General features: G+C 40.8%; 1 protein-coding gene across 4 annotated transcripts in view; it reads left to right on the top strand.

Annotated features, from left to right (window-relative positions):
• The window catches only part of SATB2 (SATB homeobox 2), a 201623-nt gene that overhangs the window by 144612 nt on the left and 39149 nt on the right, over positions 1-17862 (top strand). For all 4 annotated transcript variants that reach the window (XM_004262884.3, XM_049712309.1, XM_004262883.3 and 1 more), the window contains one exon: positions 2601-2756. In XM_004262884.3, coding sequence (XP_004262932.1) covers positions 2601-2756 — 156 coding nt within the window. The remainder of the gene's footprint in view (positions 1-2600; positions 2757-17862) is intronic.

Here is a 17862-nt window from a genome sequence, read left to right as displayed (position 1 = left end):
TGACTCAGGACCCTGACTTTGCTTTTTTAAACAGCAAAAAATCCTGTCTAGAAAATTCCTAGATAAAGGTGCCCTTTAGGGACAAGTATACCAGGGAAATTGAACGTTTAATTTCACAGTTTTGAGATTTCTGAAAATAAATGTAAAATGTTTTTCTCAAAATAGTTTTGAGAATACAGTCATGGCACTGACATTTTTACATTGTCTGGAACATTCTTCTTTTTCTGTTGGTTAAACATTGAGAAAGTTACTGAAGACTTTTAAAATATTTCATGATTACCTACTTATCCAAAATTCTTTACAGAACTATCTCAGTAGCAAAGATGCACAGTACTGTAAGTCTTTCATTGTGCAAATAAATGTCAGAGGGGTACCCACTGATTCAGCCTTTGAGTTGGAGCCAGCAATGCCGGGCACACACACACAGAACCTTGCATAGGTCCGTGGAGATTAGTTTCCAGATCCTGTCAGTACTTTGTTATCAGTTTAAAACAAATTGAAGACTTTTCAAGTTTCAAATTCAACCTCAAGAGCCTCTTCTCATAACCTTCAATTGGCCAGTATTCCTCAATGTACCTAAAAATAACAAAACAACAGTACAAGTATAAGAATAATCATTTATTGAGCACTTATTGTATCAGATATTGCAAACATTTTGCATGAATTGGATCCTCACCATTTTGCACTGTTGTTCTCATTTTACATGAGGTTTACATTTTAGATGAGGATACTGAGGTTTAGATGGGTTAAATACCTTGTGTAAGGTCACACGGCTGAGTGATAGAGCTAGAATTTGAACTCTGGTTATTCTGATTCCAAGGCTGGGCCCCTAACCATATATTTCAGTGCTTTGACTTTAGCCCTCAGTGTTCTAGAGAAGATTTGACCAGTCAGGTGAGATTAGTCAGTGAGGCTAATAAGAAACCTGCGTTGAGAAAGGCAGAAATGGTATGCTAAAATATGCACTTAACAGGAAAAGCACTGAACGTTAATTAGAAGTTTTAAGAAGAAAAGGGAGTTTTCTTGAAAAAGATGAGAGAGGATTGGACTATTGAGGGAATAGCTCAAACTTGAGGGCAAGAAGAAACATGTAAAAACAGCACCAGTACGAATTGGAGGTTTTGGAGGCAGAGTAGCACAGTGATTCCTGAGCCTGTGCTGTGGAGCCTGAGAGACTTGAGTTCAGATCATGGTTATTTCACTTGCTGCTGTTTCCCTTGCTGCCAGCAAGTGAAGTATCCTCTTTTATTTTCAGTTGTCTTCATCTGTAAAGTGAAAATAATAATGTCTAACTCACTGTGTTCTTAAAAGAATAAAATGTGATAACAACAACCAAAAAGCACTTTTTGGAGTGCCTGGCACGTAAAAAGTACTACATCAATTATTCTTATTATTACTTTGCAGTAATTAGAAAATAGTATGAGACAGGGAATTCAAAGGAGAATGGCAAAGGTCACTGAGCGCTCTTAGGAATCAGAGCCTTCCTGGAAACTTAGGACATAACTCCGGCTTCAAGACACTGTTGAGAATGACCCCATGGTGTCCACCCTGCATGCCATGTCTTTCTCCAAACCTGCATACTGTCAATCCAGCAGGGGAACAACAGCTCAGGACATCCACAAAGGGAACATAGTGGTTTAGGATTCTAGGGCGGGTGGGGATGAAAAGAGAAAACAATCCACTTTAGACCAAATCAGCTGGCCATGCTCAGGAATGCAACGGTTGGGGCAGACTTTTCCCTTTGTCCTGTTGCCCTGGGTTCTGAGAAGGCTGCCCAGCACCCTCTCCTTACACACCAGAGCAAATGCTCTGCAGTCTTTTGGATCAAGTAGATTCAAGCGTTTTAGGGTTATCCTAACCTCAGGAAGTACAGACACCTTCTATATTGTCCTTCATTTGTCTCTGAAACTGATGGGAAATCATTCAATTGAAACGAGCACGGCAGACTACATAAAACCACAATATGAGTTTAAGAAAATGAAGACGGCACTTCAGAGGCATTCTGAAGCCTCGTTTTATGAAATGAAATTTTGTTTCATTTCCACTGATTTCCTAGGTGAAATTAGGTGACTGTCTGGGTAGCATAATGATGATAATGGTGGGAAGCCATACATACTCGAATGACATACGTAAAGCTTTAATAAAGAATGAGAGAGACTCAGGGGAGTGCATTAAATTGAGTAATAATTTATTATTTAGAGACCTCTACCCATTTACTCATTTTTTCTGGAAGAATTGGCTCTTCCTCCAAGGTGTACTATTTTCAGAAAGAAAAAGGTAACTGTGTGTGTGTTCTGCATGCTTGTGTTGCAGGTAGGTGATCGCTTGAGTTTGGTGCCCAGAGTAGCCATCGTACCTGTGAACTGTCTCAGCTACTGTGAGGAAAAGAACAAGGTTGACAGGACTCTGCATGTCCTATAGGAATGCACTGCAATTATTTCCAATCACAATTAACCTGATTAGAATAATGGACAGGAAGTGTCCCTCTGTAGCTAATGCAGTTTGGCATCAGCTGACTGAAATCCTTTGATAATTTCTGCACAGATGGCTGGGCTGAATGCAGCACTTTTTAAATTATTATTTTCATGGTCTCTTGGTAGGCCAAAACCTCGACACCGACAACAGACCTCCCCATTAAGGTGGACGGCGCCAACGTCAACATCACAGCTGCCATTTATGACGAGATCCAACAGGAGATGAAAAGGGCCAAGGTGTCTCAAGCCCTGTTTGCCAAAGTGGCTGCAAATAAAAGTCAGGTGAGTGGTTTTTAAAAGAGCAAAAGCGAGGGCTGTTCTCCTCCTCCCACCAATAAAAATACATCTGTTCCTATAATAATAATAACAACAATAATAATAATCCCTACAGAACCTGTCGTGTTCTGCATTTTGCTCTATGGTTTGCTTTTGTTCCCATCAGAGTTCAAAATAGAGACTAAGTCAAAACCCAGTTTTTTTTTCTTTTAAAGAATTGTTTTTTCAAAAGGAATCAGCCTTGAATGGTTTCCCTCCTAATTCTGAATATTGCTGTGTATCCTTTCTTTCTTTCTTTCTTTTTGGTATTTGAGCAAAACTTAGTGTGTTCAAAACAGCATCTTCCTGAGACCAAGTTTTAGCCAGGTCTCATCACCTCTCTTATTCCCACCAGGGAAATGGATGACTTTGTTATAATAACTGCTTTTCCTCAGCCCCAGGGACACCTTGCAATGTCAGGTGTTTCTTTTATGTACAGAATACAGTTGTTTTTCCAGGAGAAAACACACATCGGGGAGTGCAGAGTGAGTGCTAAAATCTTTAACAGAAAAACATAGACGCTTATCCAGTACAATTTTTCAGAGTGCTGGGATTGTGGGGAATGGAATGCTCCAGGGAAAAGGGTAGACAGATGCTTAGGTTTTTTATTTCTGAAAGCAGAAACAGTTGATGGGATCTACTCTGTTTCAATTCATTTAAAGGGACAACTACCGCCCTATCCTAGAATGGGTTAGGTTGAGGCGCCTACTTATTTATCCCTGGGTTGAACAATTACCCAAATGCAGGGTAGAGGAAACAAAAGTTAGTTAAAGCTTAATTTTGAGAGTCCTTTGATTCTGAGCTTGATTTCCTCTGTGGCCTTGCATGACAAATGTTTTCGTCCCTACATATGTAAATGGTAAAGTGGTCCACCATCTCCCTAACAAATCTTCTGTTGTGTGCTATAAAGGAAGGAAGTTACTGAATATTGTATTAAGCAAGGTGGTTTTTAATGAAAATTAAGTTTTTAAAATGATAGTCAGATGCTATATTTATACTAATTATATGGTTTTGGGAATAGCCTTTTTTCCTGTGGTTTTGCAGTAACCTGACTTAAGTTATTTTTCAGATGTTAATAAAGGGAGAGCAGTAGAATATCCAGCAATTTCGAAGAGGATTGAAATATTGGTTTCCCATTTCAATTTCGATGTAGTAATCTTTCCAGATTATTCTTTCTCTCACAATGAAGTCATTGAAATACAGTTTGCTAAGATATAATGTCCAACCATAGTATGAAATACATGAAAAGAAAATACCATAGAGCTTTCTTAAACTGTTAAATGCATAAAATCCCGTGTACCACATGGCAAAATATAATGAGAGTTGGAGCTGTTAAACGAATAAAGCTGTTAAATGCATAATGCCACTTGGCAAAACTACTGTGCATTTAATGGTTTTCCACTGTGTAATAAAGGACATATGTGGTAAATGTGCAGTAAGTATAAAGCTACACAATTGATTCTGCAAACCTGCCCCTTAGTTGTGACTTGACATAAATATCAAAGCTTCACTCAGTCCTCCTTTTATAAGCAGCTTTCAAGAAAATCTGAAGGCCACAGTCTGAGAACTTGACTCAGAATGCTTGTAATCTTCCTGTTGACTTGGCACTATTGCTTCTGGAAATAGTGATGCCTCCAGCCTCCCCAAGTAATTCAGGTGGCTGATTGAAAAGTGTGCTTGCCAGTTGGACAAACTTAGCTCTCCCAATTTTTGTTGCCTCCTGAAGAACTCAGTAGCCCTGTTTTTGCCGAATCTGGAGGAAAACATAGTACTAGGAATTAATATGCTAAAGGATGAGATTGAGCCTAAATGGGGATAAGATGCTTTGTTTTTCTTTTTTCCTTTGGGACAATGATTTCATTCTCATTTATGAATAGGGAACTTTATTTGTAAGTAGCTGACTAGATTTGCAAATCAGGCATTAAGTTTTTTAAAAATGGCATTGCCAAGCAAAATGAACTTAACTGACAGTTTCAAAGGCAATTTAACATAAGTTATTCACTCTACTTTGTAAGCACTACCAGCATTTGCTTGATAAAAAGCATACTTAGTGAAATCAATTGATGTGGTACTTTGCACATGTATTTGGTGTGTATCCATAAGATGTGTGTGTGTGTGTGTGTGTGTGTGTGTGTGTGTGTGTGTGTGTGTATGGAGTGGCTGAGAAGGCAGACGAAGAGCAAGGGCGCTCCATTCTCTTGGAGGTGAAATTAGGAGAACCTTTAACAGGAACTCTTGTGAACTGTAGTGGGTTTGGAGCCTGGGAGGCCCAGTTCAAACATATATAGTAACCCCTCCCCTTCCATTTTAAATGTCTTTTAAAATAGAAAGGAAACCGTCATAAAATCTCATTCACTGCATGGTGTGAATTACTGTCACCATATTAAGAATAATACCTAACACTGCCTGTGTGTTAGGCACGCTTTGAATGAAGAGTAGGAAAAAGGGAGGACATTTTTAGAGATTAAGGGTGGTGGGCCAAGATGGTCCTTGAGGGCTGTAAGTGTTTAGGGAACAGGCACAGTTGGAGGAGGGGTTCAGAAAAGGAACTGAAAGAGTGACAAACGTTTGCAGTTTTGCCTGTGGTCCTGTTGGGGAAAATAGTATTACTGGAAAGTGTGTGTTTTCTTAGTGGGTGGGTTACATCAGGGCGCATTGGTAGGGTTGTAGACCACCTGTTCCTTTAATTGGGCTTCAGCTCCTTTGTCATGGCCAGGCCAGTCCATCATCTGATTCCACTGAGTGCCTCCTATCTGACCCTTGCCCCTTTCTTCATGGGAGAGAAGTCAAAAAAGTAAAGCAGGGGTAAAAATAAGAGGGAAAAGTATGCTTATGCACGTTTCACCTTTTACTTTTGCTTCATTTTCAATTTAGGATCAATTTTAGGTGGGGTGTGTGTGTGTGTGTGTTCTGAAGACTGTTTTCCTTTTCTTTCTGCAGAATGTTCAGATTATTGGTCTTCATGGGATAGGATGTACTATGGTCCATGGTTGATCTCTGTGAACTAGGAGTGGGAGTCCTCAGTAGGAGCCATAGTGCAAAGGCATATGGCATTTTCTACACACCTTCAGTGTGGCCCTTACATACAAAGGGCCTCCAGGGAATGAGTGCCCCAGCATGCAATTGAAGTGGCTGTGGGAAATCCTTGTCCCTTGATAGCTTCTTGTAATCTCCCTGTCCCTCTTACTCAAATTCTGTAGGGTTACTTTCCCCTTTCCTCCCCAACTGCAGCTTATCAAATGTGATCTGGGCAGTGGAAATCCAGTAGGGAGCAAACACAGTGACTGTGGGCACCCTCACTGCAGTCCTCCAGGGCCGGCCATCAGTTGCCCCCTTCCCCAGACATTAATTCACGGCTTCTCTCCTGCCTTCTTCTCTTTTTTATATAGTTCACAGTATTCAGCTCATGGAATGCTGAGGATCACCCTAGGCTGGTTTTCTTTTGGAAAGAGAGTGAAACTTCCTTTGTTATTTGTATACCCAAAGACCCAACTCTACATATATGACTGTCTTTTCCTACTAGGTTTGGGTGAAAACAGAGTAGGTAGAGGAATGGGAAGGGGTTTATTTTAATCCCTGTTCTACCTTGCCCCCATTAAAAAAATAAAACGAACAAAAATGTTAGAAGGGCACTGGGTTTGCTTTCTTTTTTCTTTTCTTTCTTCCTTTTTTTTTTTTTTTGGCGGGTGTGGGGTCTTGCTTTCTATATTAGGAAGGTAGAGAGAATCTGAGACATTGCAAGAAGGAGAAATAGACAACCTGGTTGTAAAGCTCAGTTGGTGGTAATGAAAGGGCCAACCCCAGAGTCTTCTGGGATAAAAGAAAGGGAGTGATCGGGGAATAAATGGACCCAGAGGGGTCTCTGATGAGATGACATTGGAGATGCCCTCATCTCCACCAAGATTTAAAGACCCCTGCCCATCCTCCAGTTCTGCTCCCTGCCGCGCACACCTTCCCAGGCCCACAGGTTGCAGGAGCTACCACTGGGACCAGGAATGGGGGGGGTCCTCACTCCTACTACAGAAGAGGGAGGGAGGCGCAATTGTGATCCCACTGCATCTGGGCAGAAGGAGTTTCTGGCCTTCAGTATACAATTCTGAAATCATTTCCTCCATAGAAGCTGTGTTCTTCATGGTGACTGGATTTCAATGTGTTCTAGGCTTTACGTACGTTAGGATTAAATAGGTTTTGTGTACTGACTGGCCTTTATTCCTTATCACTGTCTCACAAAAAAAAAAAAAAAAAAAATTCTGTGTTCTCACCTACTGACTTAACAAGTTATAATCCTAAACAGAAGGTTTCTTAAGCTTTAGATGTAGATTACAAACTCAGATTTTATGGACATTCTTCTTTATTGTAAAATATCTCCTTACAGATGATCTACTTTGCTTAACAGGCTAAATGATTTAAAATATACGGGTCTTTCAGACATCGAGAATGGACTTCAGGACATGGGGAGCGGGAAGGGGAAGCTGGGATGAAGTGAGAGAGTGGCATGGACATATATACACTACCAAATGTAAAATAGATAGCTAGTGGGAAGCAGCTGCATAGCACAGGGAGATCAGCTCGGTGCTTTGTGACCACCTAGAGGGGTGGGATAGGGAGGGTGGAAGGGAGGGAGATGCAAGAGGGAGGAGATTTGGGGATATATGTATGTGTATAGCTGATTCATTTTGTTATAAAGCAGAAACTAACACACCATTGTAAAGCAATGACACTCCAGTGAAGATGTTAAATAAATAAATAAATAGACTAGAAAAAAATATATACAGGTCTTCATGGCAGATCCTTTTATAAGCAAAAATAAAGACAGACAGCTGTACATAAAGAAAAATAATTGGTATATTATTTGGTTTCTTTCCTTCCTTTTATCGCTCTTTGCTATTGGAGTTTATATCACATTCAGTATATGTGCTAACATATTTTTTTCATTCAATCATGGGTTACTATATTAATCTTTGCTTTTGTGTCTCTTCTTAAAAATATCCCAAGCACAAGTTAGTTGTACATATTTCCTTTTTAAAGAAATAGCTTCTATTTTATGATTACTTAAGTAAAACATCCTCGTTTTATTTTGTATTTTTTATTTTTAATTCTCAAAGGCATTTCTTTTCTTCTTTAATGTTATTTATTTTGAATAGGTAGCATATGTTCATTGTACAAGCTTCAAAAAGAAACAGAAGCGTATACAGTGAATAGTTTTCCTCCATCCCTCACCCCCTTAGCCATCCTTAGAGGCAGCCACTGCTAACATTTCTCCTCTATCTTTGGAAACACAAATGTATATACTTTTTTTGTCCCTATGCACAAATGACTAGCATACTTTACATGTGATTCTGCTTGATTTTTTTCTTATAAATCTCAAAGATCTTGCCACATCAGCACACAGAGCCCCTTCTTCTTTTAAGCTGCTGTATAGTATTCAATGGAATGGATGCACCATGATTTATTTGACTCTCTTCCTTTGATGGATATGTAAATTGTTTCCAATCCTTCCATATTAAAAATGATGGTGTTTACATTCCAATTGACCTCCTTGCCAGCAATGCCCAAGGGTCCCAGCCCCTATACCCTCACCTAAGACATTTTAAATGACTCAGCTGACTACAGTTTTGGCAAATATAAAACATTTACAATAAACAAAAATGAAACAAAACAAAACCCTGAACAACTGGAACCTCCCGCGTCTCCTTCTCCCATGAGTTGGGCCCCTGAAAGTGAAGCTAGGGCTCCCGCAGGCAGGTCCCGAGCTAGTGGTCTGGTCTGGCTCCCCTGCACGTGCAGCGGCATCTGGGGATGGAGCCGCACACCACCCTACTGCGCTCCTCCCAGGGCCCACCTCCCCTCTGGGGCCTGTGGGCCCATGCAAGCGCTGCAGAGGCCCATCACGCTGAGTGCCACCTGCCATTTGTGGGGCGGCAGGTGACAGGAAGAGACCGCGCACCCCCGAACTGTCACCTGCATGCCCCAGCTTCATTTTTAAACATGTAGAAAATGAAGAAAAGCGTAAAGGCAAAAACATGAATCACCCATAATTCCACCATCCAGAGGTAGTTGCCATTAACCTTTTAGAGTCTTCTAATGTGTAAGTGTGGGTTTGCACATGTGTGTTTATATCCTAGTTGGGATCACACTGTAATAAGACAACTTAAAACTATAATTTTCTTAAGGTCAACTTTTCATGTGGGAGAGTAAATATATGAATTATAAAATATCTTGTTTCATTATTTTGTTTCTTAGCCTTTAGAAACTATTGCCCAAGGATCGGTTTTGCCACTTTGCACAAAATATGATTTGACAGTTACCTTATTTATTAAGCTCTCTTTATGGAGATGGCTTTATCGGGGCTGGGATTGCTCGGGCTATTGGAAGTAAATGTTTGATTACCCCAATCTCTGGTATAAAAAGTGACAGGAAAAACTGGCCGTATGATGCCAGTTGGTGATGAGCTGGTGGTCTAAGTCTCGCTCGCAATGCTTTTGCTTTTGTCGTCTTGTCTTCAGTGTGTAAGGCAGACTAAAATGAGGCATGTGGCCTTGACTGAGTAGCTGCCCCTTGCTGCTGGGCAGGTTTCTTTGGAACACATTTTGACAACCTATCAAAAAGCAGTTTCTACTCTTGTCAACTGGGGCATGTATACTACAATGTCAGGTCCGTCCACCAAATTCAAATGAAAAAAAATTAATATATTTACACTACACTTACCTTTTTTTTTTTTTTTTTTGGTGGTACGCGGGCCTCTCACTGTTGTGGCCTCTCCCATTGTGGAGCACAGGCTCCGGACGCGCAGGCTCAGCAGCCATGGCTCACAGGCCTAGCCGCTCCGCGGCATGTGGGATCTTCCTGGACCGGGGCACGAACCCGTGTCCCCTGCATCGGCAGGCAGACTCTCAACCACTACGCCACCAGGGAAACCCTACAGTTACCATTTTTAAAAAACTGTTATACCAAGTAGTGAAGAAATTAGGCTTCTCAATATTCTTAAATGCCAAACTAAGTGGGCAGTCAACACAGTGATGCCCAAGCGTCAAGTTGAACCCTTCACTTTCTTCCTTTATCCCTCAGCATAATTCAAAGGATTAGATTCTTTTGAGAAGTGATCAGCAGAAATTCCTGCAAGATCTCAGTTTTTACATCAGTCTTATAATGAGGAATTGGGTTCTTTTTACCACTCCTGCAATTAATTATGTTAACGTTTCATGCCCTAAAACTAGCCTTTATGGGAACCCATAATTAGATATCAATGAAGGTTAATTACAGTTTGTATGCAGCTCATAAAATGTCATATACCTTTATCCATTGCTAAAGTTTCTGTACTGGTTTTAAGCACATTTTTATGTACTGCAGAAACCCTTGAGTTGCATTATTTTGCCTGTTCATGACATGGCACCTTTAGGAACTTGCATTTGACTTTGAAGCAAATCAGGTTGACATATTAAAAGCCATCTTTCTGAACTCTCCAGCCCTCTTTCAAAGATGACATTGGGTTAAACCATGGTTCTTACAGTTGGAGAATGTTGGTGCCTGTGAGTGGTTCCTCCTGTTTTGCTGTAGAGACCGTTTAATCATCTTGCTTGGGACTTCCCTGGTGGTGCAGTGGTTAAGAATCCGCCTGCCAATTCAGGGGGTGAGGGTTTGATCCCGGTCCCGGAAGATCCCACATGCCGCAGAGCAAATAAGCCCGTGTGCCACAACTACTGGGCTTGTGCTCTAGAGCCCATGAGCCACAACTACTGAGCCTGTGTGCTGAAACTACTGAAGCCCGCGCGCCTAGGGCCCGTGCCCCGCAACAAGAGAAGCCACTGCAATGAGAAGCCTGCGCACCGCAACCAAGAGTAGCCCCGGTTCGCCACAACTAGAGAAAGCCCGCGAGCAGCAACAAAGACCCAACGCAGCCAAAAGAAAAAAAGATCATCTTGGGCTTCCCTGGTGGCGCAGTGGTTGAGAGTCCGCCTGCCGATGCAGGGGATGCGGGTTCGTGCCCGGTCCGAGAAGATCCCACATGCCGCGGAGCGGCTGGGCCCGTGAGCCATGGCCGCTGAGCCTGCGCGTCCGGAGCCTGTGCTCCGCAGCGGGAGAGGCCACAACAGTGAGAGACCCGCGTACCGCAAAAAAAAAAAAAGATCATCTTGCTTTCACCGGGCCGAGGCTAGGATTAGGCACGTAGGCTTGCTAGGTCTCGGGTGCAAAATTCAAGGAGGCACACACTTTCAGAGTCACGTTCCTTAAATTTTGCACATTAGCCGCTTGCTTGCCTCACTCTGGTCCCAGCCCTGATCTTTCAAACAAGTCTTACGCCTGGTTTTCTGCTGTGTCTGCTTTCTTTCCCCCCTGCACTTATGAGTTTTTGAGGCAGTGTGCATAATATGTAGGGTTTTTTTTTTTTTTTTTACGGTACGCGGGCCTCTCACTGTCGTGGCCTCTCCCGTGGCGGAGCACAGGCTCCGGACGCGCAGGCTCAGCGGCCATGGCTCACGGGCCCAGCCGCTCCGCGGCACGTGGGATCTTCCCGGACCGGGGCCCGAACCCGTGTCCCCTGCATCGGCAGGGAGAATCCTAACCACTGCGCCACCAGGGAAGCCCTCATAATATGTAGTTTTGTATCATAGGTATGCTAGAATTTGGACCTGAGGTCAGGGACTAGAAATGTGTCGGTGGTTTTCTCCTTGATATTTGAGTCTAGTACATTTTGCTGTTAATATCTTTCTAGTATTTAAGTGGAGAAGCCTCCAGATTCATTCTTTTTGACAGATAAGGATGTTTTTTTTCAGGTACATGTTCCCATCTATGTGTATATGTATGTGTGTACATACTTATATAAAGTCATACTAAATCTCTGTCCTGTTATATAGCTATGTATATCCCGTATTTCTACGGTAAGGAAGGCAACAAGATTTTATGAAATCCCCTCTTGACTTGGGCCCTTTATAACAGAGGTTAAGGAGTTGTTCAGAAATAAAATTTTCATTACTCTCAATTACAGATTCACTCTTTGCAAACACATCCATAGAAATGTGAGACACATGCCCAGAGACAGCTGAAAATTAGTCCCCATGAAAATACAGTTTAGAACTTAGTGTACAGTTTTGAGAAATAAAAAGAGAAGCAGATCATTATTACATTCAAGGAATAAAATAATTAACCTTGAACTGTAACCAAATGCTCAGCACAAATCTTTTTTCAGGTGTAGATGACCTCCTTGTCAGGGATTCATTGAAGCCCTTGACAAGTCTCCCTTGCAGTTTAGCCTTTTATCCATTTCAGTTTTCTTGATTAGGTTATCTTGAATCATTAGGGGGTTTATTTATTTTAATAGACACTTATTGGATTCATGAAAGGAGAATTCGGTGACTAAGAAACAAGAGCTGAATATTATCTGGCTCATTTCACACTTCAGAAGAGTCTCAACCAGCTGAAGAGAAACTCTTTCACAGTTACAAAAGTTTGTTTGGGGACTTTATGTGCTTCCGTTTAGAAAGTGAACTGCCTGCAGTTAATAATATGAATTTTCATTTGAGTCGCTCAGAAAACATTCCCTTTTGGTTACATATGCTGACATTTTCTGTATTGAAGATGTGGGTGAGTAAATGGCCTTTTACATTTCTGTTGCAAGAAGCCTTGTGTCATTCTCCTGGAGAACTGTTCATTTGCCGGCTTATTCATTCATCGGGGTTCCTAGATGGGCAAAGGGGGAAGAGGATTCTTACTATTTGTAGATTGAGTTCACTCGTCAGCTCTGTGATAGGTACATCAGGGGGCACAGTAACGACTGTGACAAGGCCTTCCCTTCAAGGCCAGTACAACCTTACTTAACAGGAACAAACGTATTTACTACATCTCTTTTTGGAGATCAGAGCAGACTGTGAACTTGCATTTGTTTCTTAGCAAGTCCTGGTTTGTATTCGTTTTGAAATATTATAAAAACTAGGAAATTTGTCACTAACACAGAACTTAATTTTGTTTTTAAAGGAGAAAATATGGGAACAGGGACATGTTGGAGTTATTACCTGTGTCCTGGGGTAGGAAAACAAGCAACTTAGTACACAATGAAATTTCAGTACCACGGACAGGAACCCCACTCTTTCCATCTCCTTCCCCTCCCCCATCACTTAAACCTAAGGCTTGGAGCTAGGATTCAAATCCATATCTGATGGGCTCCAAATTCAGACCCTGGGCTGTACTATTGTTTTCTGAAAGACCTCCTTGTTCATTTGAATAGTCTCAGCATTTGGTATGTAGTTTGGAGAATATGTCACTCATTTATTATCTACTTGAGTTTTTAAACCTTTCAATATTTTTATAAGTGTAATAGATATTGTCCTTCCTCATTCATTTTCAATGTGAGAGAGCTTTACAAATTCTCATTTGAACAACAGCATACACATGCACACACACATACAGGAAAATGGTTAAAATGATGAGAATAGATTTTTTTAAATGATTGATATAGTTTGGTACTTATGAATATGTCATTTTTTTAAGAATGAAAACTTCTGGAAGATGAAGCTTACCAAGTATGTAATTTACCACTAGCAGGCCGCTGTGGGCCTTCATTGATACCCAGCAACATGATTTCACTATGAAAAAGAAAGATATCTAGGCTAGGGTAAGTGGTGTTCTTGACTTTATCATAGTCCTTTCTCCAAGAACTTCTTGTTAAAAAAGAAGGAAGGAAGGAAAGTAGGAAGGGAAAGGAAAGAAGAAAGAAAAGAATTCTTTGTCATGTCAGTTTAAAAGCCTTCAATGACTCCCATGGCCCATAGGACTAACATGAAATTTCTTTGCATGGTATTCTTTATGACCTGACCCCCACCTCCATTTCTAGACTGTGCTTTAGCCACACAAAGTTGTTTCTGATTCCTTGAATGTGATAATTTTATAAGCCCCTGCATTTGCTGATAATGTTATCTCTGCTTGGAATGTGATTGCAATCACTTCCTCTCCCCACCTGGTGAAATTCATCTTTATCTTTCAAGGCCCACCTTATGAGTCCTGTTCTCTGTGATCACATATTCCCTGAACTTCATGGTCAGAATTACCTAATTACCCTTTGGTGATCTCAGCTAACCTTTTAAGTAAAAAGCATGGCCCACAGTAGATGGGTGATCAGTACAAGCTTATAAACTAATGTTCTGAGAGACCTCTGTCACTGTTTGCATTTATATACCGTGGTAAATTGGATCACCCTCTTTTCTTTATCTTATTCTTGCATTAGAGATGGGGGAAAAAGAGCCCTCAGAATGTTGACAGGGTTGCTTTTGAAAACTAGTGCTCTCCCCCAACACTAACTCTTTTAATTTGAGGCCACGAAACATTCGTCTGGGCTAATTTCTATGCACTCTAATAATTTCAATTCAATCTATTGAGCATTTATTGAACATCTATTATGTGCAAGAAACTATACCCTGGTCTGAAAATGCTAACGTGGGTAAGAAACAAACAATTTCCCTCCACCCCCATTAAGAAGCTGACTGTTCTGTTAGGGGTGCAGTCATGCCCAGCAGTAACAAAATAATCATCAAATTGTGAAAAGGTATAAGCAACATGCTTTCAAATTATGCAGGGGTGAGTAAGCAATTCTTACAAGAGATCAGGTGAGACCATGTCAGCTGAACCTTGAAGTACAACTTCTCATAGCGGGGGTAGAGGGTTGAGTGAGATTTTCCAGGAAAGGGAGTAACATAAGCAAAAGCATGAAGATGGGAATATACCAAGCCTATTCAGGGACTGCGAGTAATTCACAGTGGCCGGAGGACAAGGTCCATGGGGAAATTGAGGGGAGATGAGACCATGAAGGAAAAACAGGAGCAAATTGTGGTTCTTATTGTTGCCTCTTCTAATGCTCTTGAATTGTGAACTAGAGGTGTCTCATTTAAGTAAATCCTCAATAAAACTATCAGTTTACTAAAAGATAAACTATGGGGTTATTATTCATCTTTCAAAAAGAAATAATGATACCTTTCTTCAAGTAGTAAGGATTCCTAATACATTTACAACATTATTTGCTTTGTAAATTTAGATTGATGTACAACTTTGTAGGAACATGTGGATTGTAAACAAAATATATCTTGACTGGTGTGAGTGTCACCTCACCTGCATAGTTGGGCAGAGGTGGTCAGAGTTGTTTTTTCTACTGAGGGAAATATATTTGTTTAAGAGACTGATGAGATGACTAAAATGAGATGTTAATAGGTATTATTTGCTTATGCCCTGAATGCTGGGAACGCTTTATCCATTGATCACAGGGATGTAGCCTTTGAATTTACGTTCTTTCTCTGGGTTCAGATTTTGAAGGTAAAGGTGTTTTAATCATAAATTCCTTAGCATTATTATACTTAGGTTCCAGGTACATTTTCCTATGTAAGTTCCAGGTAGTCTCTGTATTTTTTTTAACTTTTTATTTTGAACACATTTTAGACTCACAGATTTTGGAAAATAGTACAGTTTCCATATATTTCTCACCTAGCTTCCCCTACTGTAACAGCTACATCACCATAGTGCAATGCTCAAAACCAGGAAGTTAGCATTGTTTTAATACATTAACTGAACTGAAAACTTTATTCTAATTTCACTAATATTTTTAATTAACATTATACTAAATATTAATAGTATTTCCACTAATGTCCATTTTTTGTGCCAGGATCTCAATCAGGAACCATATTGTGTTTAGTTATTTATCCTTAGTTTTCTGCAGTCTGTGACCATTCTTCAGTCTTTCCTTTTTTTTTTTTTTTTAAATGATCTTGCCACTTTTAAAGAGTACTTGATTGGTTATTTTGTTGAAAATCTCTCAGTTAGGGTTTTCCATGATTGGACTGAGGTTATGCATTTTGGGCAAGACCTCAGATACTGTGTTGTGTCCTTTGCAGTGAATCATATCACAGAGTTCATGGTTGTGAATATGTCATCACTGGTGATGTTGACCTTGATCACTTGACCAAGGTGGTTTTATTCTTTGTACTTTGACCCTGGTGGCTAATCATTATCTGTTGTTTCCGACAAATAACAAGGTAATAGATCATGGAATGTGGACCTGGAAGGGAACTTAGAGATCATCTTTTGTAAACCCCTTCTTTTATAGTTAAGCTTCCAGAAGATCCAAGAGGGTAACCACTTCTCCAAAGGTCACCCAATAATTTAATGTCAGAGCAGGAACTTAGCAGTTTGGTCTCCAAATTGAATATTCCGTGCTTCCTAGCTGTGCCCTGGCACATGTAACTTACTTCGCCTCAGTTTTCCCATACTAAAAATGCGAAACTGACTCTGAATATTCAGCCAAACTTTGGTCAAAGCCTACAACCAGACTGAAAGAGAAATCACAGCTAGGTATATACACCACAGCTCCTGGTGCCCGCTTACAAGGCTGGCCAAGGCTGGAATCAGATGAACTTCTGTATCAGCATCTCCGAAATGAAAATAATTCTCCTGGAATGCTCCACATAACACATAGGGAGCAACAACAAAAAACCTACTTGAGATTTTAACAGAAAAAGGAGATTTGTTTATTAATAATTCATGAGTTCCCATTGAACATGCACGACAGAAACAGTGCTATTCAATAGAGAATACTGTCATCTGTCACTGTTTTATTTGACATTTACACTTTTTTTTTTTTTTTTTTTGCCTGATACTGCAAAACTTTCTTGGATGGCATGCAAAAATTATATAAATGAAAAAAATCCCAGTGTGGGGACTCTTTATCTCTTCTGTGATGGGTTCACTCGGTTACATATGTGTGTGTTCAGGCAATAGCGTGGCACTTTCTGGCACATTCATTAAGCCACCAAACAAGCTAATAAGAGACACTATTGAGAAAACAGAGATAAGCATCCCAAGTGGGCCGGTGGAAGGATCATGTGAATAAAAAGATGGAGGGTGAGATGGGAAGTGAGGTGGAAGAATAGATTTCCGGGAGATAAGCGTACAGATCCGTGGAGTGAGCAAGTGAGTCAGAGTGAGGGGAAAGCGAATCATGGCTGCCATGAAGAAAACTGACAAAAATACACTGCCATTTCCGATGCAGAATAAATATTTATAGACGGCATCAGAGGAGCTCCACCAGCAGGGAATATCGGCATTTAGTAGAAGAGCAAGTTAGACTTAGGAGCACCTTGCAGTTTTGTGCCACCGTAAGGCTCTTGACAATGTTTCTGCTCCGTAGGTTAGTTATTATTTATAAAAATCACAGAACCAGCTGATACATTCATAAGCTAATTATTGAAGCAGCTGGGTACACATGGTGCAATATGTCCAAGGCTGTGAAGTATCACAGATTTCTTGGGGCCTGCTGTGGTGAGGGTGCGCTGTTGAAGGCTACATCCCTTAATCTGATCAGCCAAGCAAACACTTTGTGGGGAAACTAGATTAATAACCCTCTAAATACCATGAATGTGCTTCGTCTTCAAAACTGGGTTCCCTTAAACATGCTATTAGCTCAGCTCCATCAGGGATTTGAGGAAGTTCTCTGGTGCCCTAAGAACAGGGTCTTGTCGCCTACCTCCCTGTGCCAGAAATTAATTTGGTTTGCTTATGTCTGCACACATGATCACACTTGTGTCTAATCCGCTCCCTAATAGCTTCAAGGTCAGGACCTTGCATGTCAGTGGGCAAATTGAGCACTACACTTCTTAAAGACTGATGGCAGACAGCACACAGTCCATAACGAGGTCTGTAGTTTGTTCTAAGTGGTTGTAATGAGTGCAGATTATAACAGCGCATATAAATCAAATGCGGCAATGAATGTTGTGCGAGACATTCCGAGTATCATAAGTGGAGATACCACTCAGCTGTCACCTGTCTCATTTCAAGCTGTGGCTTCCCACAATGCAATTCACTCCTCATGCGGAACAGCAGGTGCTGTCCTCCTTAAGGTCTGGGTATCTCAGAACTTCATCTTTTAACAGATGCAGGTTTTTGTTTTTATTTTCTGTTAAACAATTGGTCTCCATGCTGTAGCCTCCCCTGGGAGATGTTAAACATACCTGTTGGAAACATTTGAAAGAGTTCAGTTGGAGACTTATTCAGATCTGTGAAAAGACAGAGAAATGGAGCTTACTTTTTCCACAGATGG

This window comes from Orcinus orca, chromosome 7, assembly GCF_937001465.1.
Source record: "Orcinus orca chromosome 7, mOrcOrc1.1, whole genome shotgun sequence".
NCBI lineage: Eukaryota > Metazoa > Chordata > Mammalia > Artiodactyla > Delphinidae > Orcinus > Orcinus orca.
This window is presented reverse-complemented; position numbering and strand designations above follow the sequence as displayed.